General features: G+C 53.7%; 6 protein-coding genes across 6 annotated transcripts; 3 read left to right on the plus strand and 3 right to left on the minus strand.

Moving 5' to 3' along the window:
* Nucleotides 1-1,756: 1,756 nt before the first annotated feature.
* RHO25_002778 (uncharacterized protein) lies at nt 1,757-2,959 on the plus strand (the record flags this gene model as incomplete). Its single annotated transcript, XM_065602300.1, has 1 exon — nt 1,757-2,959. One exon carries the CDS (start codon nt 1,757-1,759, stop codon nt 2,957-2,959), a length of 1,203 nt encoding a protein of 400 aa, XP_065458372.1.
* A 393-nt stretch (nt 2,960-3,352) lies between these two features.
* Nucleotides 3,353-5,038, plus strand: RHO25_002779 (uncharacterized protein; the record flags this gene model as incomplete). Its single annotated transcript, XM_023598332.2, has 1 exon — nt 3,353-5,038. The coding sequence occupies one exon, from the start codon at nt 3,353-3,355 to the stop codon at nt 5,036-5,038; it is 1,686 nt and encodes a 561-aa protein (XP_023456208.1).
* A 334-nt stretch (nt 5,039-5,372) lies between these two features.
* On the minus strand, nt 5,373-7,331 carry PHO5 (acid phosphatase pho5; the record flags this gene model as incomplete). The annotated part of the gene is made up of 5 exons (XM_023598333.2): nt 5,373-6,817; nt 6,873-7,050; nt 7,109-7,181; nt 7,233-7,258; nt 7,317-7,331. 5 exons carry the CDS (start codon nt 7,329-7,331, stop codon nt 5,373-5,375), a joined length of 1,737 nt encoding a protein of 578 aa, XP_023456201.1.
* Nucleotides 7,332-14,632: 7,301 nt separating this feature from the next.
* On the plus strand, nt 14,633-17,584 carry RHO25_002781 (uncharacterized protein; the record flags this gene model as incomplete). The annotated part of the gene is made up of 1 exon (XM_023598334.2): nt 14,633-17,584. One exon carries the CDS (start codon nt 14,633-14,635, stop codon nt 17,582-17,584), a length of 2,952 nt encoding a protein of 983 aa, XP_023456202.1.
* A 795-nt stretch (nt 17,585-18,379) lies between these two features.
* RHO25_002782 (uncharacterized protein) lies at nt 18,380-19,538 on the minus strand (the record flags this gene model as incomplete). The annotated part of the gene is made up of 2 exons (XM_023598335.2): nt 18,380-19,260; nt 19,319-19,538. The coding sequence occupies 2 exons, from the start codon at nt 19,536-19,538 to the stop codon at nt 18,380-18,382; spliced, it is 1,101 nt and encodes a 366-aa protein (XP_023456203.1).
* Nucleotides 19,539-19,833: 295 nt separating this feature from the next.
* RHO25_002783 (uncharacterized protein) lies at nt 19,834-21,252 on the minus strand (the record flags this gene model as incomplete). Its single annotated transcript, XM_023598336.2, has 1 exon — nt 19,834-21,252. The coding sequence occupies one exon, from the start codon at nt 21,250-21,252 to the stop codon at nt 19,834-19,836; it is 1,419 nt and encodes a 472-aa protein (XP_023456204.1).
* Between the last annotated feature and the right edge of the window lie 80 nt (nt 21,253-21,332).

A 21,332-nucleotide genomic window follows, 5' to 3' on the forward strand; every position in this document is an offset into this window, starting at 1 on the left:
GCCGCACGCGTATTACTTATCATGCAATATGCTATTACTGCGCGGTGAGCTCGTGGGCTCTCAGCATTATTTTTATCCAGTGCGAGGTTCTCCCACATGCAGGCCCATTCGTGGTTAGGTTAGGCGCTCGGAACGAAAAACATGCTCCCGAGAGGCTCATACCTGGAAGCGCCGACTCCATGCGCGACTCGTGATCGGTGACCTGGACCACAGGTTTCATACTGGTCGATCTTGCCACAGACACTGGTTGCCAGAGACATGTGCAGCGTCGACACGTGGCCCTTCCTCTTCTTCTTCTGTTCCATCCTGGGGACGAAATCCAGCCGCAGTGGCATCTCTGGCCCATTGATCACTTATTAATGCTGTCCAAGAGCTGTGGTGACCTGGGAAAACTTCGCAGTGCAGAGTACCAGATTGGCGGCCCAAGGATCAACATTCAGTGAGGCTCCAGACTGGCATTTGGATAAATACGCAGAAACTCGTCGGAGCCGTGTCCGTAACTCTCTCAACAGCACAACGTATCATCTCGTCGAAAGCAGCGTGACGCTGGCTGCCCTGGCATAATTTGGATCCCCATCCCGGCTTCTTCGCGACCGGTATCGAAGAACCTTCGTTCACCCTTGCGAGCATGATAAAGCTTGGTCGATTGTGGGAGGATTCGAGAATTTTGTAAATCTTGCCGAATCCACGTATCTCTGTCGTATGGTGGCTCATCTACTATCCAGCTGGCCCACGACAAAGCCCAGACACAGGCATTCCAGAGCATTCGACCAGATCGTATCGTGGTTGTCCAGGAATTCGGTGGAGGCGTATCAAAAATTATGATTTCCACGTCCAGCGCTTTGCCTGTTGCAGCATAATGCGCGCGCAACAAGCTGCATACTTGCACTGTGGCTTCATGGCCAAAGATGTGCAGCAGCACACACTCTCTCGGTCTTGTATAAACAGTATCTTCCAGCTTCTTCATGTCATGACAGCGAAGGACCTCGATTCTTGCGTCTGGATTCCTCAGCTGGTGCTGCATTATCAGTCGCTCTGTGGCTGCTGCTGTCGCATTGGGCCACAAAGCCAAAATAACGGTGGATACCATGTTCGGACGAGTTTGAAGCAACTGAGAAAGCATCACAGCTTTCGAACGGACAACATCTGCCCGCTATGTATACCACTCATCTTTTGATGCCCGCCTCTGATCTGCATACAGAACATCATGCTTGACAGCGGTCTGTCGGTACCGTTGCTGGGACGAAGATAGCCAACGGCTCTCCGCCACAACCTCCGGACTTTTCATGCGCGCGCGGATCAAGCATCATGACAGCAGACTCCTTGCGAAGGCAGTAGTATCATTCGCATGTATCTCAGCGGCAGGTGAATTCACGGTATGCTGGAGTCATGACCTCTGTTGGTTGATTACAGTAAGAGGATAGTAAGTTGTGGGCTGGGATGGTCGAGTGCGGGGCGGGACAAGACGGAGCGATTTGCAGAAGGATGTGGTTGGTCATGGCTGAATGCCGGTACTTTCCCCAGCGTCGCTTCTCGACAACATTCGTCCCCTCAAGATACATCCACCTTATCCGGCCGAGTGACAATTTCAACCGTTTGCTACGCAACATGGCACTCTATCAAGTCTAACCGAACGTCGTCACATGTGACAATCACAAGAGCAAGCTGCTTGCGCGTTGCTTATGAGCGTTTGAACTCATGACTAACCAAAGTGCTCGTCCTCGACGACACCAACACTCGAGCATCTGCCAAGGAGATGAACAATATCACACAACAAGCATCTCTTCGACAGTCGGTACGAAATTTTGTGAGGTCTCGGATAGCCCGTAGTAAAATCGAGAAAAGTCCCGATGTCGACAATGTCGAGCTTAGCAGCAACACGAAGGCAAGCACTACGTCCGCCAACCTTTTCAGTCTGCCGGTCGAGCTCTGGTCGATGGTCATCACTGGTCTGTCGTTCACAGATCTCTCGAACCTACGATCCACCTGCTGTCATGCTCGAGAGCTGTTCCTCAAAGGCGACCTGCTGCACGACTGGATGATGGCCCAAACCCTAGGACAATACGAGGTTGTGTTAGGCCATCACATCAAGCTCTATATAGAGCTTTATCCACCACCCGACCCAATGACGTTTGATTATCTACTCGATCAGCGACGACGACTACTTTCTACCATCAGACTCACCGATGCACTAGCAGATCTCGTGGCAGAATGCAACCTGCGCTCACCCGATCGCGGACATCGTGGCAACACTTCTCCAATCTCATCACTAGTCTTCAACTCGTGCCCTGAGACTGCTCAAGTGCAAGGCAACCAGGTACCTAGTCTCCTCGTCGTTCAGCACTATTTTGAGAACATTCGAAAGAAGATGGTCGAATTCTGCGCATCAAAGTTCTCCGATACGTCCGATATATGGGATCGACTGCACGCCGTTACGATTCACATGTACGAGAAGGATGTATTCCTGTCAGCACATCGAATGTTTGAAGTACTGTGCTGGTTTATGGTGAGACTGTTGGACGCATCTGGGACTCACATAGCTGCTTTCAGCAGACGAACCGTGTCTGACCAGGACGCGCGACATTTCGTTGTAATGGGAAACCTACGCGGGATTGTCAGACTTGCAGGCCTGAAGTCATCTAAAGAGCGACAGACACTCGTCAAAGGACTGGTTCGCAGCCATGATCCTGTGAGGAATAGGCACTGGCGACAAGCTTGGCAGTTGTGCAGTCTCGAATACCGATCAAGTATGGAACCCGCTAGAGCGGTCAATGTCACAAATCTTCAATTCGGCTTCCAGGACATATGGATGCGAGAGGCGATGGATCATCTACAAAGGCATAGGATTCGGCCGGCACGGATACCACTGATGCCTTTAAGTATGCCAATTCGCAGAACGGTCGATGCCTACACTGATATCGCTGGATACCATTGTGTACAAGGCCCCGGCGCATGGTGAGCCTGTCAGCCTGTCTTCCATGACTTTCGAGATGCTCTGCGTCGAATGACTCGAAGCAGGATTGGCAGATGTGGAAGTGATGCAGTCATAACTCCCCGCGCACTATACTCCTTCGCTTCTGCAAAGCGAAGTTGCACAGCAGAAATCAGGCAGCGAGCGCACTCCGCGCCTGGAGAAGCTTTTCGTTTTCGTACTCACCCCTCAGGTGACGGAGCGGAGCCAAGGCCAGGGACGCGCATCGCGACGCGATTGGCTCACACGACTTGAATCCTTCATGAGTAACGGTGCGACGCGAGGAGCATCATAAGTCGTGGGAACTTCATCTGCCTACATATATGCTGGAAATGATATTCGCATTGTCGAGACCAGCGCATCTGGTGCGATTCCGCAACAATGGAGATCAAGGAAGCCGTTGCTTACACATTCCTCCACCGCTACGCCTTCTACCTCTTGTACTACCCTATTCTTGCGGCACTGGGACTGATTGTCTTCATCTTCGCTGTCATCATCGTTCTCACCTCAATCCGCATATCACGCAGCCCCAAAGACATTCCCTGGACTGGCCTTAAGAACAAGAACATATTTCCCAAACTACGCGCCTGCCTGCGCGAGATCATCGCAGGTCGTGAACCATTCAACGAAGGCTACGAGCAATTCTCCAAGAACGATAGACCTTTCGTGATACCAAATTTGCTCTGGACCACTGTCATTCTCCCACCTAGCCAGACGGCATGGGTCGCGAGCCAGCCAGAACATGTGCTCTCTGGGAATGCAGTCCTGGATGAAGCAATGGGGCTGGATTATTTGGCACATGGCCCTTCTGCTGACAGCGTGAGAGACTTCACTGTCATTCGTCGTCGCTTGACGCGTCACAGTGGTAAGCTTGCTGGTGAAGTTCTCGAAGAGATAGAGCTTGCTCTAGATGAAGAACTTGGTGCGAAGGTCGATGCTTCAAAGAAGGCCGACGTTGCAGAAGTCAAAGCGATGGAGATACTGCAAGCTGTCGCTTTTCGAGCTGCAAACAGGATCTTTGTGGGCCCCTCACTGAGTCGGAGTAAGAGTTACAGAAAACGCATACAGAGGTGGACCACGGCTTATGGGCTCTGCACGATCGTCATGCGATTCATCATTGCTTCTCCTTTGAAGCAGTTCTTCATGCGTGTCGTGGCGATCCCAACACAAGCCATGCAATGGCTCGCCACCAGCGAAGTGCGGGCGATGGTAAAGCAGAGGCTATCGCAGACGGAACAAGCACAAGAGCAGAAAAATGACATGATGCAGTGGATCATCGAAACTAACGCACAGAAGAATGATGCCCGAGAGATGGACCCTCACAACATTGCGGGCAAGATGATCTTATTCAATCTCTTCGCCACCGGAACAACAAGCGCCATGTCTGCACTCGTTCTCCAAGACATTTTGCATTACGAAGATGCTGCCAATCTGATGGAAACAGTACGCCAAGAAGCACTAGAATACCTCCCGCAAGTCCCCAACGATCCTGTCGCGGCATTGCGGTCCATGACGAAGATGGATTCAGTCATCAGAGAATCTCTGCGTTTCAACCCCCTGGGAGCGCAATCCATGCTTCGCAAAGTCGTTGCCGAAGGAGGCGTTCAGATCAAAACATCAGAAGGACTCGTTCACCTCCCTCAGGGAACCCATGTCGCGGTTCAAGCTGCCGCCCTCCACCGGGATCCTGAGGTCTTCGGGCCCGACGCAGCAGAATACAAACCTTTGCGACACTACCAACAGCAAACTGGTCCACGGCCCGAGAAGCTCGGCATACAAACAGCCTCAGAGAACTCTCAACAACAAGCGAGTCAGACACTCGCAATCCAGATTTCCGAGTCTTTCCTCTCTTTCGGTCTTGGTCGACATGCTTGTCCAGGAAGGTTCTTCGCCATTAACACGATGAAATTGATCCTTGGAGCTCTGTTGATCAAATACGAAATTTTGCCTGCGGAGAAAGGTGAGGAGAAGAAGTCGTTGAAGATTGGAGAAGCGATTGTGCCGAGTGAGAAATGGATTGTGAAGCTCAAGAGAAGACATGAGGAAAAGACTGAGAAACGGACGTAATGATCTGACGAAAAGGCATGGTTGAGTATACGATGACATGACCTCTTTGCCACTCCTGTCTTGTTTTATTATACTATCAGACTCTCCACTTGGGCATGGGAGATCTCAACTTCACCTTCTGTATTGTGTTATACAAAATTTATGCTTGACACGAACAAATGATGCATGCAGGCTCGTCGAATTGGACAATACACTTCTTGTAACGATTGTCATTATACAAAAGTCTAGCGCTAATCTTCAACGCAGCAGGCTCTTTCTGAGAGCTCATGTATTATTCATCAATGACAAGATATGTACAAGAGGGTACTTAAAGGACCAACTAATGTCCAAAAGTCTAGACGTTCTGTTGAGCCTTCTCTTGGCTAATGTGCTCCTGTTCCGAAGAGTCCTGACGAGTGACGGCGCCACGACCCGCAAGTACAGGATCGTACTGTGGAGTACCCGGGACTTCACCGGCAAGTTGCTCCAATGTCAAGCGCTTAGTCTCTGGAATGAGGAAAGTGGTGAAGCAGCCGAGCAACATGAAGAGCGCGAAGATTTGAAGGACGTGGTTGAGCCAAGGGCTAGGGTTGGTAGATGTGGCGCCACGAGTTCGGAGAGGAGCGATAGCGGCTTGGGCGATGATGGATCCGATCTTGCCTGAGGCGGCGGAGATACCGTGGCATGTGGAGCGGTAGCGAGTTGGGAAGCACTCTCCGGGCACGATGAAGGTTGTCGAGTTGGGTCCGAAGTTGAAGAAGAATTGAGCGAGGACGTAGCATGCTAGGAGCCCGCTCGTTCCGATTTGGTGGTATGCGAAACCCATGATGCAGAACAGGATGGTGAGGATGACGAAGCCCATGAGTTGAATTGGCTTACGTCCAAGTGTGTCGACAGTAGCGACTGTTACCCAGTAGCCTGGAATCGCACCAGCACAGACCAGAATGACGTTGCCGACGGCGATGTTGTAGAGAAACTCATAAGCGTTGTTGCCCTTGCCGTAGCCGATGGCTTGGAGAATCGTGGAGTTGTTGAGACCGACACCATAAAAGGCAACATCAAGCAGGAACCAGGAGGAAGCCGTTCCAAACAGGACCTTGCCGTATTTCCATTGGCCGATGTGCCCGAAAAAGTCTTTCCACGAGGGCTTGGGAGTCTCCAGCTGAGGCGCAGCATCGCGCATGGTGGCTACGCGAGTGAGCTCATCCGGAACACCCTCAGCAGTGCCAGCGAGGTATGCCTTCACATCGGAGCCAGCCTTGACAACATCGCGGGAGACATCGAATGTGTATCGAGGTGTTTCGGGAATCGTGAGACGGAAGTAGAGGGCGATACAGCCTGGGACAGCACCCATACCGATAACGACACGCCACATCTTGTCAACGGCAAGATTGCAAACACCATCGCAAGTGGCCTGGCTGCTGGCGCTCTGGAGAGACTCCTTGAAGCCGACAGTGACAATGAGAGCAACGATACCAGCAGCGAACTGGCCGAGACCTTGCTGAGCGAACACAGCTCCCATCATGGCACCTCTCCATTTTGTGGTCGCGAATTCGGAAGTAATGACGGAAGACAGTGGGTAATCACCACCGATGCCGATACCCATGAGAACACGCCAGAAGATGATGACTCCAACAATTTCGATGGCGGGAGAGTGGGCGGAAAGAGCCTGAGCCAGAGTTGCGAAGATGATGAGAATCAGTTCAAGACCGTACATCTTCTTACGTCCAACGACATCGGCGAGGAAACCAAATCCAAGCTGGCCAATGACGGTGCCACCAGAAGTTGCGACTTTGATGGCTGATGCGAGGTCAGTATTTCGCTGCTCGGCTCGTTGATTTCTGTGCTCTCTTACCGGTGTCAGAAGAGACCGGGAGTTTGCCTTGGGCAGATGCTGGAATGCTTGGGTCTTGGTAGTAGACCATGCCCAGCATCGTCGTCACAATACCAATGGCGAAGATATCGTAAGCGTCGGTGAAGAAACCGATGCCTGCCACTGCGATGGCACGGACATGGTACCAGCCAAAGGGTGCCTGTTCGAGAACAATCAGCATCTCCGGACCACCTCTGCTGTCCGGTTCTCCATCGTACCTTGTCGATTTCGGCGAGCGCGAGACGTCGTCGCTCGTTGGGGTCTTGGATGTGAGCGTAGTCATTGTGGAAGCTGGATGATGGTGAGCATTTGGGAGCTGATCGTTGTCGCAATCACACTGACTTGTGGAAGGCAGAATTGCCTCCAGCCTGGTTGCAAAGTTGTCAGCGAACAGCGGCGAGGCCAATGTAGTAAAGCATTACTTACAGTTCTTGCGGCCATGGTGCCCGAATGTCGACTGAGTCTGTGAGTTGCAGTCGAGACGAGACAAGTGAATGTCTTGGTCGTTTCTTGGAAGGAAGGACTTGACACTGCTTGACCAGCCTAGCGGGGAGCGATGGGCTTTTGAAGCACAGCGCGGCGCAGTGAAGTGCAGTAAGGATTGCCGCGGCGGCAGTGGAGTGTTGGTGCGATGGCGCTCGTGAATAGGGCTTTTCGCCGCTGCAGGGCGAAGGTCGACCGGCCGTCTGGAAAGCGAGCAGCGCGCCGTGCATTAGCGTGGAGAGCGCGTGGCCAGTAATGAAACCGCGTCGGAGCACGTCCAGGGTCGATTCCCTACAGATGAAAGCGATCACTGCTCACTCGTCCACACGCCCGGCGGATCAATGCCCATTTCGTGCCGCGTCTGTGAACGCCGCAACGTCTGCATGGCTCTCTCGACGCCTCTGCGATCATGACACCGACCACTGCTGCCGTTGCCGCGGAAGAATCCACGTCCTAAGCGTGGGCATGTTATCGCACATCCCATGTCCGCGGTAGGGCAAAATAACTCGTCCAGCTCATCCTGGTTTCGATCTCGAACATGTCCGAGCATGCGACGCCAGACCAGCATCTGCCTGCTTCAATTTACCACAGGCCAAGCTGACCGCTGCCGTGTCTCGCGGATACTCTTCTGCCACTTCGTTCGACGGCAGCAGCCTCCTTCAATTCCACACTTTCCACTGCCACCTCCCTCTGCTGGACCGCATCTCACCAGGAGACTCTCAGCTCGCGCGAAACGGTCTTGTGAGCGACGTTGTCCCGCCATACGCACTTCTCGTACCACCATTACTACACCTCTGCAATCGCGACGTCAACGCGCCCAGCGTGGCGCCGCTGCCAAGCGGCAAGAAGCAACAGCAAGCCATGTCATATCAATGCTTGGCCTAGAACGAGCAATCGCGAAGTCTCGTGTACGCCGGTTTCCTCAACGCTCCTTCGCTTCTGAAAAGATGCATTCGCATATCAAGCCTCGATACACGAAGCACAAGGTGAAGTCGCGACTTCACAACCAATCATAACAAGCACGTGTAGAAAGCGCTGGCTGTGCTTCAGTCGGCAGGAGCCGCTGTGCAGCACTAGCGGCATATCGCGAGAACGCCACGTTCCTGCTGCTCTCGCCTTTTTTGATCTTGTCACATCTGCTTCATCATGCTTGGCTTCCATGTGGTCAGCGAAGCTTGAGCTGGTGTGCGCCACGGAAAAGTCTGCGAGCGGCCAAGACGGTTCAGGCACGTAGACGGAAGCCTTAGCTGGAGAGGGAAGCGTGTCCGACACATAGTATGTGAACGCAGTGGTTCTGCTCTCGTGGATTATCAAATGGCGGTAATTCGTTCGGGTCCGAACAAAGCATCACGCTGCCACACATCCGGCAGTTGATGGGCATATTGACAACCTCAACGCCGTTGGCACCCATCTGCAGAATCGGGGTCCAGACTTTCCTTCTCATTGCGGATGCGGAGGCTTTGTGAAAGCGTCTGCTGGCTAAGCGGATAAGCTGGAGGAGCAGATCTGATTGGCGACGATGTCTGATACCTCTCCATCACGTCAAATCATGTCTAGCATGACTTGGCAATGCTTCTCATCTGGGCCCCCAGGCCGCCCAGCTTCGGCATCTCTACGACCCCGTACCCCACGACCACATCAACAGATTTCATATTGATCACGGTGCGGTGCCTCAGACCAAGACACTATTGGACATGACCATTTCTCAAGAACAACCAAATTCAGCATTGATACTTGAAGTTGCCTGTTCATCATCTGCACAACTGCAGCACCATTCGGTCATCGCTCAGATCTGACGAATGCATGACCTCAATACTGCTTCAAAGATGAATATCGTTTGACATACTGCAGAGATCATCACCGGAGGCCCTGCCACACCTGTGTATACTGCACAAAGTGCAAGTATCCACTTTGGCACAGCTGAGTTGTCCATCGAATGCAAGCACGGCAGATATCCCATGATCGCCATGGCATTCCCTCTTGTCTGGCAGCTCTCGTGAGGCGATCCGCGGGATCTTATCGTCAGTCGTCAACTCTGAGGCACAGGAAGTTCATGCATGAAACACAGCTTGATCCTACATTCGTGATACTCGAGCGCATCATTATTGTCCCCTTTGCGATCTGCACGAAGCTTAAAGGTACTACTTAGCCTTATAGCCGTCCACGTTTCATGACTTACGCAGTCTTATTCGTCCTCTCCTCTGACATTCGATGTTCGCAATAGCGGCACAACGGATCTTGGTCGGGTTTGATGTCCGCATGATTTGCGCCTTTGGCTGCACTTTCTCTCACAACTCTGTACTCGAGAGTGCAATGGAGGCAAAAGAGGCGATTCGTTCACGACAGCTCTCGGATGGTAATGGTTTTGTATGATGTGCTATGGGAAGCAGGGGCCCACTTTGGCGATGAAAAGCAGCCAAGTGGATGCTCGTGGTCCTCGGTTCAAGCGGACTTGCCATGTCTTGCTAGTACTGTGAAGGCGACACGTCGAGGCTACTGGCACAGGTATGGGCTCATACGTACGGTCGGCCACCCCAAAAGCCAGCTGTAGGCTGTGGCTGTCATACTGCAGGCGGCCGCATCTATGCTGTCGCGTCCCGAACGTCTGCATTCGGATCTGCCAGCTATACTGCTTCCCCAGCAGTTTGTAATGTAGTAATTGGGGCTTCGACGCCCATGCAATGCATTCGCGAATGCTGTTCTCGTCTCGCCGTATCTGTTGTCCTTTTCTTGAACCAATGTAGTAGCCATGACGCTTGCGCTGTACCGTATGCTCATATCACCGCTGACTGTGCCTGCTGCACCATGTCATTTCCCTTTTGTAGAATGCGCGAATGACTGCCGAGATCTCGGGTTGCATCATTAAGCGTCTAGGCCTCGTGCCTGTTCACCAGCGTTGCTGCTCCGTCCTGATGAATAACGCGCTGCTTCAAGTCTGCGACGACAGTTTCCATCGTGGCAACCTGCATCGTCCGGATTTGGGAGCATCCGTGATGCGCGCATGGCATGGTCTTGGGAGGTTTGAGCGGGAGTCGCGTGAGTGGAAGAGCTCAGGGTTGTGTGGACAGCAAAGAGAGTTGTCGTCGGGAAGTCCATCTCAGGCACGCCGACGGAGCGCATGCCCGGCTTGAGCTTCATGTTGTGGATCACGTCAACTTCAACCTTCCGCCACGACATCCATCTTCGAAAGCGGTCTGGACTCAGAGGACAGACTGTAAGGGTGCAAGCTCTTGATGAGAAGCATGTTCCTACGATGAGATGAGAAGTCAGTCTCGTTTGGTGTTCACCGACGACGACTTGGTCTCGGTCCCGCGTCCTTCGAGATTCAACAGCACTCGAGCACCACTTTGCGAAAGAGCATACCACGTGTCGCATAAGACCGCTGATGGACTCTGGATACGTTGCTTCCTGCAGCGCTACAACCATGCAAAGAAGTTGAAAAGAGCTCGACCAGTGCCACTATTCCGCGCCCAGAGGCATCTCGTCTTGTGTTGCGACACAGAAGCAGCGCAAGCCCAGTGCATTCGCACAGAGCCGTGTCATGGCGCAGATCCACGAGGTCTACGCTATGCAAGATACGAAAAGGTCTTTCGCAGATGGCAAGCCTAGAAATTCATATCTGCGTGCCGCCTTGGACGAGACCTTCCTCTCCACGACGACCGCATCCCTTCGTGTCGGACTAAATTGGGTATGGAAATGGAAGTTCCATCTGGAGGACCCATCGCCAATTTGATCAGGAGCACCGTTGTTGCAGTATGATCGCAGCGCACAATGTTATTGTTCTCGACGCGTGCGCATTTTGGGCACAACATGAGACGATTCCAAAACGAGCGATGCGAGACGGGAGCCGCTGAGCATGACCGCTTCATCGCATGCTCATTCTGGATCCGCAATCATCGGCAAGAACATTGCAATTCCATGGCTGCGAAACGCTCATCATTTTCGCCGCAAGCCAGTATCTTGTGTGGACGCTCGCACTTTCCGAAGGACGCTTTCAGCAGGCGGGTGCTCCTATCTGCGCATTGTCAGAGTAAAAGGTGATGGCGCCTGTGCGTGCAGACACATACCCGATCAGCGCTCTGCATCCGCGCATGAGCTCTCCTCCTCCTTCTCAATTCGTCGTTAGGTCCCGCCATCGATGTATCTGGAACAGCATGTCAGACAGACATTCGACCGACGTGAGTAGGCTATCCATAGCTGGTCTCAGGTACAGGTCGAGCGGTCGGAAGGCTTCTGCAAAGCACGCGCAGGCTTGTACTATATTACCTCAGGCGCTAGATGTGCCGACCAAGCACTCTCCAAATCCTCTGCCTTCAAGCCTATGTGCTCAATGGAAGCCGTACACGGATCCCTGCGCCACTCATTCCAGGGACATCCAGCAAGGGCGCAGCAAATGGAATCTCGAATGCACCACCGTTCATGTCTTGCCTGTGGACGTCGGGCATTTCTGCTATGCAGCGAGATGACCACTACTCGGCTGCGCCATCATGTGGACTGCTGCTCCATTGGCAAAGCTATACACCTGTTGCGCACTGGCAGTTTGGCGAGCATGGGATCACCACACTCGTCGTGGCCATGCTCATGTTGGGTCCGGTCTGAGTGGCTATGTGGCACCCGCATGCAGCCTTCATACTCATGATCAGAAGCGTGGAGTGTTGCAGAGGCCAGGCTTGACATACCTGAACGTGTAGGAAGACACAAATCAGGCGGCCATCCTTAGGTTGGGAACTAGATGACTGTTTCGGAAACCTCGCAACAGTTCTTGTGCCATGTGCCAATCAGGAGTAGCAGAGCCAGAAGCATTTTGTATGTGCTTGCTGACGTCTACGAGGAGCCAGTGGGCAATCGATCGCTCTTATCTCTGCCAATGGTCTCGGTCAAGTTGCCGGCGCGATCGCAAAGCCGCGAGGCCCCTCTGTGAGCTCGATGCCCGCGTCAAGACCCTCAGGAGGAGCATCTCGTCTCCAGCTGGCATCTGGCCTGATTCTTCGCACACCGATATGACCGTAGTGAGCAACACGTCTGCTGAACTTCGACTGCAGCCTGGATTGTGGGATCAAGAATGATGCTCATGTATCTTTAAAAAGTGCTGCGATCGTCCCGTCGCGACATCTCCATCCTCCGCGTGCAAGGTTTCCTCTTGCGGCCATTCTCATGACCCAAGAGGATGGCGGGAGCAAACTCAATGATTGTTGCGAGCCTAGAAGGAAGCAGAAGCGCTTAGATTTGGCAGTACACGAGGCCTTCCAGCCAGTTCTCGAATCCACGAACTGCGCAGATCTCAACGTCGATGTGTTCTGGCTTGTTCCTCGAAGAAGAACTGACGAGGGCGAAAGTGCCGCGTAACGTCCCGATCTGGTGCCTCAAGGAGTGGTCGTATCTTCGCAGAATGACTTCGACCAGATGCAACACTGCACAGCACGACTCCTCTACGCTGACATGTGCCGCTTCGTTTATCTTTGGGAAGACGTCGCTGTCCGGACAATGCGTTGCACTCGTTGGACGTGGGACTGAGACTTGATGGCGAGACCGCTGGGCCCCCTGGCGATCATTGTCCGGTCTTGTTGCTGCATCTTTGGAGAGCACGGGAATGTGGAGAGTCTGACCATAGACGTATTGGTCCGGCGCTTGACTTTCCTGCCGCGATGTATTGATCTCGAGCAGTCTTTCGAATTGGCAGTGCTTCCTCGATGGCTCCGAGCTGGTTCTCTCGAATGTACGCCGCACGAAAATCCGACTGCCATATGGCGGGTGGTTCACTTTTCGCGTCCCCCAGTCTCATCAAGGCAATGGGCTGTACAGATGTTCTTCCAGCTTACCCTGGTGCAGCGTTGAGCCTTGCGGAGGATCAGAATCAAATTCCAGGCCGGAAATGATGATGATGGCATGGCGGACGCGCCCACGCGAGCATTGAGTCTTGCTGAGCCTCGGGACCAGGCCACATCCGAGGGCACGAGTAGCTCAGACATAATTACTGGCGGGCTTACCATCTGCAACGCGACTCCACAGAGCAAAAGGCCGTGGTGGCTGAGCTGACCATCACGTCAAGCAGTGGAGGCAGAGCGAAGGTGCCAGCAGGATCCATTCGTGCTATGTCACAGATGTCCACTGCACTCTGATACTCTAGTGCTAGACATGGCTTCTGGTGTCAATCGAACAGCTAGCGTGTATCCGTCTGCTCCTGCTACGAAAGGCTTCTCCAACGAATACGAGCCTGATAGCTACTGGCCTTGTACCATGCCCTGTGGAATCTGTCCGTACGTTCAAAGAAATCCAACATCCCGACACCTTTACTAGCTGGTTCTCCCCCACACTGGCTCTTGCTCAACTTTCTTCCCACTGTTCGTCCCTGCTCGGCAAGGCGCTGATTCGCTGTTGCACGTGAAAGGAGTGATCGTATCGGTGGCAGGAAAAGGACCAGCTGCGGTCGTTGCTGATTTCCAAGGACGTTGCACAAGCAATCGTGTGGTATGACTATGGTCGATCGATGAGAGTCGCGCAGAGATGGCGTTGACGCGTTGCATTGGAACGTTCGTGTTTGATGGCAATCGGGTGAGGAGAAGTAAACGCAAACCTGCCATCTCTCTCCCTCACAAGGCTTGCCCAGCAACATAGCCGCTCTGAGTACTTCAGCAAGCCCTCTCTGTCCATCAGCACATGCTCCTGCACCTCCACGCGCTTGTTTCAACGCGTCAAATCGCATCTGACGCGTGCTGGCCGCCGTTGCCCCCGGCACCTGCCAAGCCTTCCCACGGTACATAAGGGCTCCTGCCTCCGCACATGCTCAGTTGAGCTCTCAACAACATCAACACGCGAGCGCATAGCTCCACCGCGCAATCACAAGCCATCACAAGGCGTTTCTCACCGGTGAGTAATCTCCCAGTCACCTCACTCCCTCACCCATTGGACCCACTCGCCAGCACAAAAAGGCCCTCCTCTTCCTCCCTCAATCTGATCTTCTATCCCCCACTACCCACAACAACCAGCACCCGACAGCAACCTTCCACCACTCTCATCCATCATCATCACATCCATCCACACCCACTCACAACCATCAGCACCGGTACGCCCTGACTCCTGTCGTCGGCGCCGCACTTCGCGGCTACCAAACACACCAAACGCCCTTGCGCGACTTGACTGTGTGCGGTGCCTCGAAGTAGCGGCCTCGCGCGCCCCCTTCAGTGACCATCGCATACTGACTTCCCTCTCAGAACTCCACATCCCCATCCACCCACTCCCGCGCATCACTCGCCATCACAATGGCTGGTCCTGCCAAGAACCGCATCAACGAGCAGCAGAAGGCTACCCCTTCTCGCCAGACTCCGCAGCGCTCCGTCCACAGCTCGAGCGGCGTTAGTTCGTCCTCGTCCAGTGGCCGCAACACTGCTTCCCCAGCGGTCTCCTCCGCGCGCTCGCAGCCCAGCGCTGCCCGCTCTGCTCGCACCAACGTCTCTCGCGTCGGTGGCTACGACGGCAACGCCGATCCTGCTCCGCAGCCAGAGCGTGACCCCAACACTGCCAAGGTCATCGTCGATCCTCGCAACTTCGACTTGGGCATTGCTGGGTGGGCTACTGTCCGCGGCACTGACCTGGTCAGCAAGCCACAGCGCGAGGCACCCTCTAAGCTCGGCCAAGCCACCAAGATCGGCCTCAACACCTATCATGTCGAGTCTTTCCCCAATATTGTTGTGTACCAGTACGAAGTCATGATTGGCAAGGGAGAGGAGAAGCGCGGTGCCATTGAGAAGGTCTGGAACTCCAAGCCAGTGCAGGCAGAGATGGGTGGTTTCACCATCTTTGACGGCAATCGCTTGGCCTGGTCCGGCAAGCCTCTCGCTCGTGAGGTTCGCCTTACCGTCGACCTGGACGTTGAGCAAGGCCGCCAGCCGAAGGTCAAGTCAGACAAGAACATCTTCCGCGTCCACATTCGTCAGACCAACAAGGTTGGCTTTCAGTCCCTGATGGCTCACCTGCAGGGCAAGGCTTCTTTCGACAACACCTGCCTTGAAGCTATCAACTTCGCAGACCATCTCCTTCGCGAGACTCCATCAAAGAAGTTCGTCTCGATCAAGCGTTCTTTCTTCCCGAAGGGTGGCCAGCCCGTCGATCTTGGTGGTGGCGTCAACGCTCTCAAGGGCGTCTACCAATCGCTTCGACTCGTCCACCCAGGCCGTCTTTCAGTCAACATGGATGTTGCCAACGGCACTTTCTGGCAAGCAATTCCTCTGGTCCAAGCTGCCGTCCTCTTCTGTGGCGCTCGCGACCCGGCCGACCTGGCTGCTCAGCTGAACCGCGGCGGAGAGAAGGGCCTCAAGGGCAAGCAATTGAAGCGTATGCGCAAGTTGCATGTTATGGCGAAGCACCGTGGCAAGGCAGAACTCGACGAGTATGTCATTGACAGCTTCATCTACATTTCTCCGAAAGACTACAAGGTTCAAGTCACCGATCCTTCCGGCAAGGAGGTTGAAATGACGCTGTACAGCTTCTTCATGAAGAAGTACAGCGTTACCATCAACTACTCTGGCCTGCCTTTGGTGAAGATGACGAAGGGCAAGAACACGGTCTTGCCAATGGAGGTTCTCAAGGTCAAGGAGAACCAGCGATACGCTTACAAGATGGATGAGCGTCAAACCTCCAACATGATCAAGTTTGCCGTCACGGCTCCTGGGCAGCGATACCAACACATCCAGGAGGGCATGAAGATGCTTGACTGGGCCAACGACCCAGTGCTGAACAAGTACGGTGTCAAGATCAACCCCAACAAGACCATCGTCGACGCTCGTGTTCTAGTGGCACCTACTGTCAAGTTTGGTGTTGGCGATGCGAAGCCAGGCACTTCTGGTCGCTGGGATCTCAAGGGCAAGAAGTTCTTGACTACCAACTCTGCTCCTCTGAAGAGCTGGGCAGTCTGTGTCGTCTCTGGTCGTCGTGGCGGCAAGCCAGACAAGACTGTGGTTGAGAATTTCATCAAGGCTTTCGTTTCGGGCTACATCAACCATGGTGGCAAAGTCGAGAACAAGCAGCCATCGATGGTTCTTGGCGGCGGTGACGACGTCGGCACCTGGGTCACGAACACTTGGAACGCTGCTGGCAACCAAGCCCAATCCCGCCCTCAGATCCTGCTATTCATCTTGCCCGACAAGGACAGCCAGGTTTACGGCCGCATTAAGCGCTCTTGCGAGTGCCGCTATGGTGTCGTCTCCCAGTGCGTCCAGTACGCTCACGCGCAGAAGGCTCAACCTCAGTACATCTCAAACGTGTGCATGAAGTTCAACTGCAAGCTTGGTGGTGCTACCTGCCGCGCCATCGGCCCGAAGACAGGCGGTGCTACTGGTATCTTTCAGGTCCCGACTATGGTCATCGGCGCTGATGTGTCTCACTCTGCTCCTGGCGTCCAGGCCCCATCCATGGCTGCCATGACCATCTCTACCGACAGACTCGCCACTCGCTACGCTGCACTCGTCCAGACCAACGGCTACCGTGGAGAGATGATCAATACCGATATCATCAAGAACGAGCTCAAGCCAATGCTGCAGCACTGGGTCCAGCAAGTTGGTGGCGGCAAGCTTCCAGCGCAGATCATCTACATTCGTGATGGTGTCTCCGAAGGCCAGTACAACCAGGTTCTTCAGCAGGAGGTTATGGACATGAAGCAGCTTGTCAAGACTGCCGATCCCTCTGCCAATGTCAAGTTCCTCGTCGTCATCGGCTCTAAGCGCCACCACGTTCGCTTCTTCCCCGACAAGGGTGACCGCAACGGCAACGCATTCCCGGGCACCCTCGTCGAGACTGGTGTGACCAACCCATTCGAGAATGATTTCTACCTCTGCTCGCACGCCGCCATCAAGGGTACAGCTCGTCCGGCTCACTACTACGTTCTCCTCAACGAGCCAGCTATGTCCAACGACATGCTTCACACCCTGCTCTACGAGCATGCCTACCAGTACCAGCGCGCCTCGACCCCAATCTCGCAGCACCCGGCCATCTACTACGCCCATCTTGCCGCTGCGCGTGCTGGTCCACACGATCCGAAGTGGGCTGGTAGCACTGACGGTCCATCCACTGAGAAGAAGCAGTCGGGCTCTCAGTCTGGCTCGCAAGCTGGCCGTTCTGGCACTCGCGGTTCCTCCTCTGGCGTTCCGGCTGAGTTCGACAAGCTCATGCCCATGCCGAACCAGGGCGGTATCGCAACTTCTATGTGGTACATCTAAGTGCTAAATGGATAGTTTCTTGCACTGACACGATGAGCGGCGAGGAGAGGTGATGTGGTGACTTGGTGGTCTTGGCCTAGATGGTGTTCCTTTTGGTGAGGCGTACAGGCGCGAGGGTCACTACATGATCGAGAGTGTACGATTGTGACCGAGAGAAGGCTCGAGACGAGCAATATGATGTACTAGTAGCATGAAGAAAATGGATGTCTGCCCTGAGGGCACATCACCACTTACCGTTCCCATTGTCTTCTTTCATGTGTTCCGAGATGGCCGTTGAGATTACTGACACGCAGTCCTTGGCCATCGTGGCAGGTGTTTCTTGCGATCTTAGGGCAAAGCAACGGCTTTCAGAATGTTCCAGCAATGATGTCCGGTAGCAGGAGCTCGAAGACTAACACAGCATCGGATCGATGGAAAGCAAGTCACGCATTGTCCGCGGCCGCAGGGCCTAGACGGAAATTGCACATCGAAGCGATCAAGGCTCGATCGATTGTTCGCGACTGCACGAGGATTGGACGAGCGAGCAGTTCGGCGGAGAGGCTTCGTCAGCTCAGAAAACGAGAGACTACAGTCGTACGAGAGATTTATCGCTCAAGACTAGCCTCACCGAGACGATCATCTTGATAAGGAACATATATCTCCGAGGACGCCCCTACATGGGACACAAGACAGACTGGATCTCAAAGGCGCAGTAACACCTTTCGCTGGCCGGTAGTTCCTGATGAACGGATGTCTAAATGTACGACAGGAATAGCGCCACTTTCATTGCCCAAGAGTGGTGATCAAACCACCACTTCACAACTCAACAGTTGCACTTCCCACCGCACTCGCTGGCGTCTCCGCAACACGGTACACCAACTTCTTCCCAGACACCTTATCATTCTTCATATCCTCCATTCCCTTCAACGCTCCTGCCAAACCTTCTCCACCCACCTGCTCCGGATGTGTCTTCAACTTGCCCTCCTTCAACAGATCCTCTGTAATCTGGAAGAACTTCTTCGCGAATTCAAAGTCCTCTTGAACAGCTGGAGTTTCTCGTCCAGCTTTCATGAAAGGATCATTGAAGATTGTGTACATGAATGTGAAAGTCGTTGTCACATCTGTGCGGCCTGGGAGCTTGACTGGCAAGATTGTGCCGTATCGAGCATCTTTGGAATCGGATGACAAAGCCTCAGCACAGATCTTTGCGGAAGCCTCGAGAGAAATGGTATCCCAGATTAGTTTGAGAGAGTCATTTGTGTCGCGGTTGATTTGCTTTCCGCAGTCTGCGTCGCGGTAGTTGTAGACTGCGTCAGCACCGAGAGATTTGACAAAGTCGTTATTGTGTGGAGAGCAAGTCGTGAGGACTTTGTAGCCGGAGAGCTTGGCGAATTGGATGGCGAGAGATCCGGTTGCAGTAGAGCCGCCGTAGATGAGGACGGATTGAGAGTCCTTTGGGATGGGATCGGTTGGAAGGTTGAGTTTGAGTGCCTTCTGGTAGAGGCCTTGACCAACGGTGCTGACGCCGAGAGGGAAAGTTGCGGCTTGCTCGAAGGAGAGGTTGGAGGGGATCTTGACGAGTAAATCGGCTTTGGCTACAGCGTATTCTGCGAAACAGCCGTCTTCGGGCTGGCTGGCGTTGGCGCCGTGGGTGGTGCCTGCGATGCGGTCGCCGACTTGGAATTGCTTGGTCACATCTGCTTGGACATCAGTCCCTTGAATGTAGATGGCCCTCGGGCTGCGCGAAAGACTCACCACTTCCGACTTCAACCACTGTGCCTGAGAAGTCACAGCCAGAGAGACCATTATCTGCAGCTCGCTTGCCATTGATGTGCTTCCAGTCAGTCGGGTTCAAGGCAATGGCTTCCACTTTCGCCAGCAAGTATGTTGGTCGGACTTTGGGAAGGTTTATCTCAGCAACTTGAGCTTTATTGCCATTGATTGTGATGGCTTTGACTGTGGATGGAGGAGCCATTGTTGCAATTTATGTCGAGGACTTGTTCGATGTTCTAGCAAAGGAGTCGTGCGAAGGGAGTCAGGAAGGAGCTGGAGTTGTCGTGAGAAGCATTGGAAGCTCTGGTCTTTTAAGAGCTATGTCATATCCCTTCTCGGCCGAATCTCCGCCGCTGAGCCATTCTGGATTTCCAACCACACCTGAGGCAGACTTGCATTGAGTTTTCAGGGTAGCTGCTTCACAGTCAACAAACACTTTCTTGGGCAGGACGAGAATGTTGTCAGCGTAGACTTCTTTGCATTTCATTCCCGGCTAATTATGCTGTCCCTGCCACGCCAGCTTTGGCCTCTTTCTTGGCTTTCTTCTCAGCCTTCCGCCGCCTCTTTTCCTCCTTGCTCAGCTCGTCTGACGTTCCGTTTGGCATTTGCAAAGCTACAGGTGTTGTGCCATTGACCATGTCGACGTCTGAGTCCTTTCGCTTCTTCTTCGCCTTCTTCGGTGTCGTCGTTTGCGCGTTCTCCGCTTCGACCGCAGCTCCGTGAACTCCCAGCGTCTTCGGGAACTGGAAGCTTGTACTCTTTGCCTTCGCTCCAGTGTCTTCTTCCTCTTCGCTGTCTGAGCCCAGACCAGCGTCACCTGCACCGAAGCCCGCTGGCTTATACCGCATGCGCATCCCTTTCGGCTGTGGCCGTATGCTGTTCACTGATGGACGAGCGATACTGGCTGCTGCACTGCTGCCCGTGTTCGTGTCGGCTTGCTTGCTGCTCAGGGCTGGCAGATTGATTCTCTGTTTAAGATGTAGAGTCTTCGTGATCGGCTGCGGTACGGAGTCGTAGCTGCTACTGCTCGGCACGAGCACACTGTTGAAGCGATTGTTCGGGCTTTTGTCTTCGCTGAGACTATAGTCGGTGCCTTTGTGTGACAGGACCGAAGCTCCAGATTGTATCGAATCTAGCGTGATGTCACCGAGCAACTTCAGGGACACATTACTTGGAGCCACAATGTGCCATATCTGCTGGCCCGCGAAGCTCTTTGCAGAAAAGGTCGCATCGGAGACAGAGACAGGTGTATGCCCACTTGGAGGCTTGAAAGACTGAACGGGTATGCTTTCGAAGTGGCCGGCATGTTTCGTAGGCCTCGGTGTTGGTGCGGTCTCTGCGGAAGGCTCCGCTGAATCATCCTCGTCCGCGCTCTCACTGTCCTCACCTTGCTCTTCTGATGCCACTTCTCCCACCTGTTCCACTTCTCCGGCATCCTTCAATGCTGTTTTCACGCGTTTGGTGTCTGGCTTATCCTCGTCGCTGCTCGACTCGTCTTCGCTCGATTCCCCATTGTCTAGTGAGCTAACGCTCTCGGCTTTCCTTTTCACACCATTTACACGTGTGGGCACTGTATCCGGCTTTTTGAGTGATGGAGCATCTACCATCTGCTCGTCTAGCTCGCTCTCTGCTGATTCGGAGCCATCGCTGCTCTCGTCGTCGTCGCTGCTAGGGGTAGGCTCGGGTTTTGTCGGCGGCGATGGAGCCTTCTTTTGTTTCGTCGCTTTCACTTTGGCGGTCTTGGTATCCGACTTTGCAGTGGTTGATGCCTCGTCTTGTTCTGAATCCGAATCCACAACACGCTCTTCGCTCAGTCCCGGTGTCTTTGGCTTTGTGGCTGCCTTCTTGCCCTGCTTCTTCACTTTCTCCTCAGTCTTTGCCTTCTTCGCCGGCGCCTTTACTTCTTTTTGCGCCATTGCGGCTTTTTCGAGGGTCCTCGATAGCTCCAAGGCCGCAAGAGAACTTGTGGAGATGCAAGAGTGCAATTTTTGAATTA

This window comes from Cercospora beticola, chromosome 2 (assembly GCF_033473495.1).
Source record: "Cercospora beticola chromosome 2, complete sequence".
Classification (NCBI taxonomy): domain Eukaryota; kingdom Fungi; phylum Ascomycota; class Dothideomycetes; order Mycosphaerellales; family Mycosphaerellaceae; genus Cercospora; species Cercospora beticola.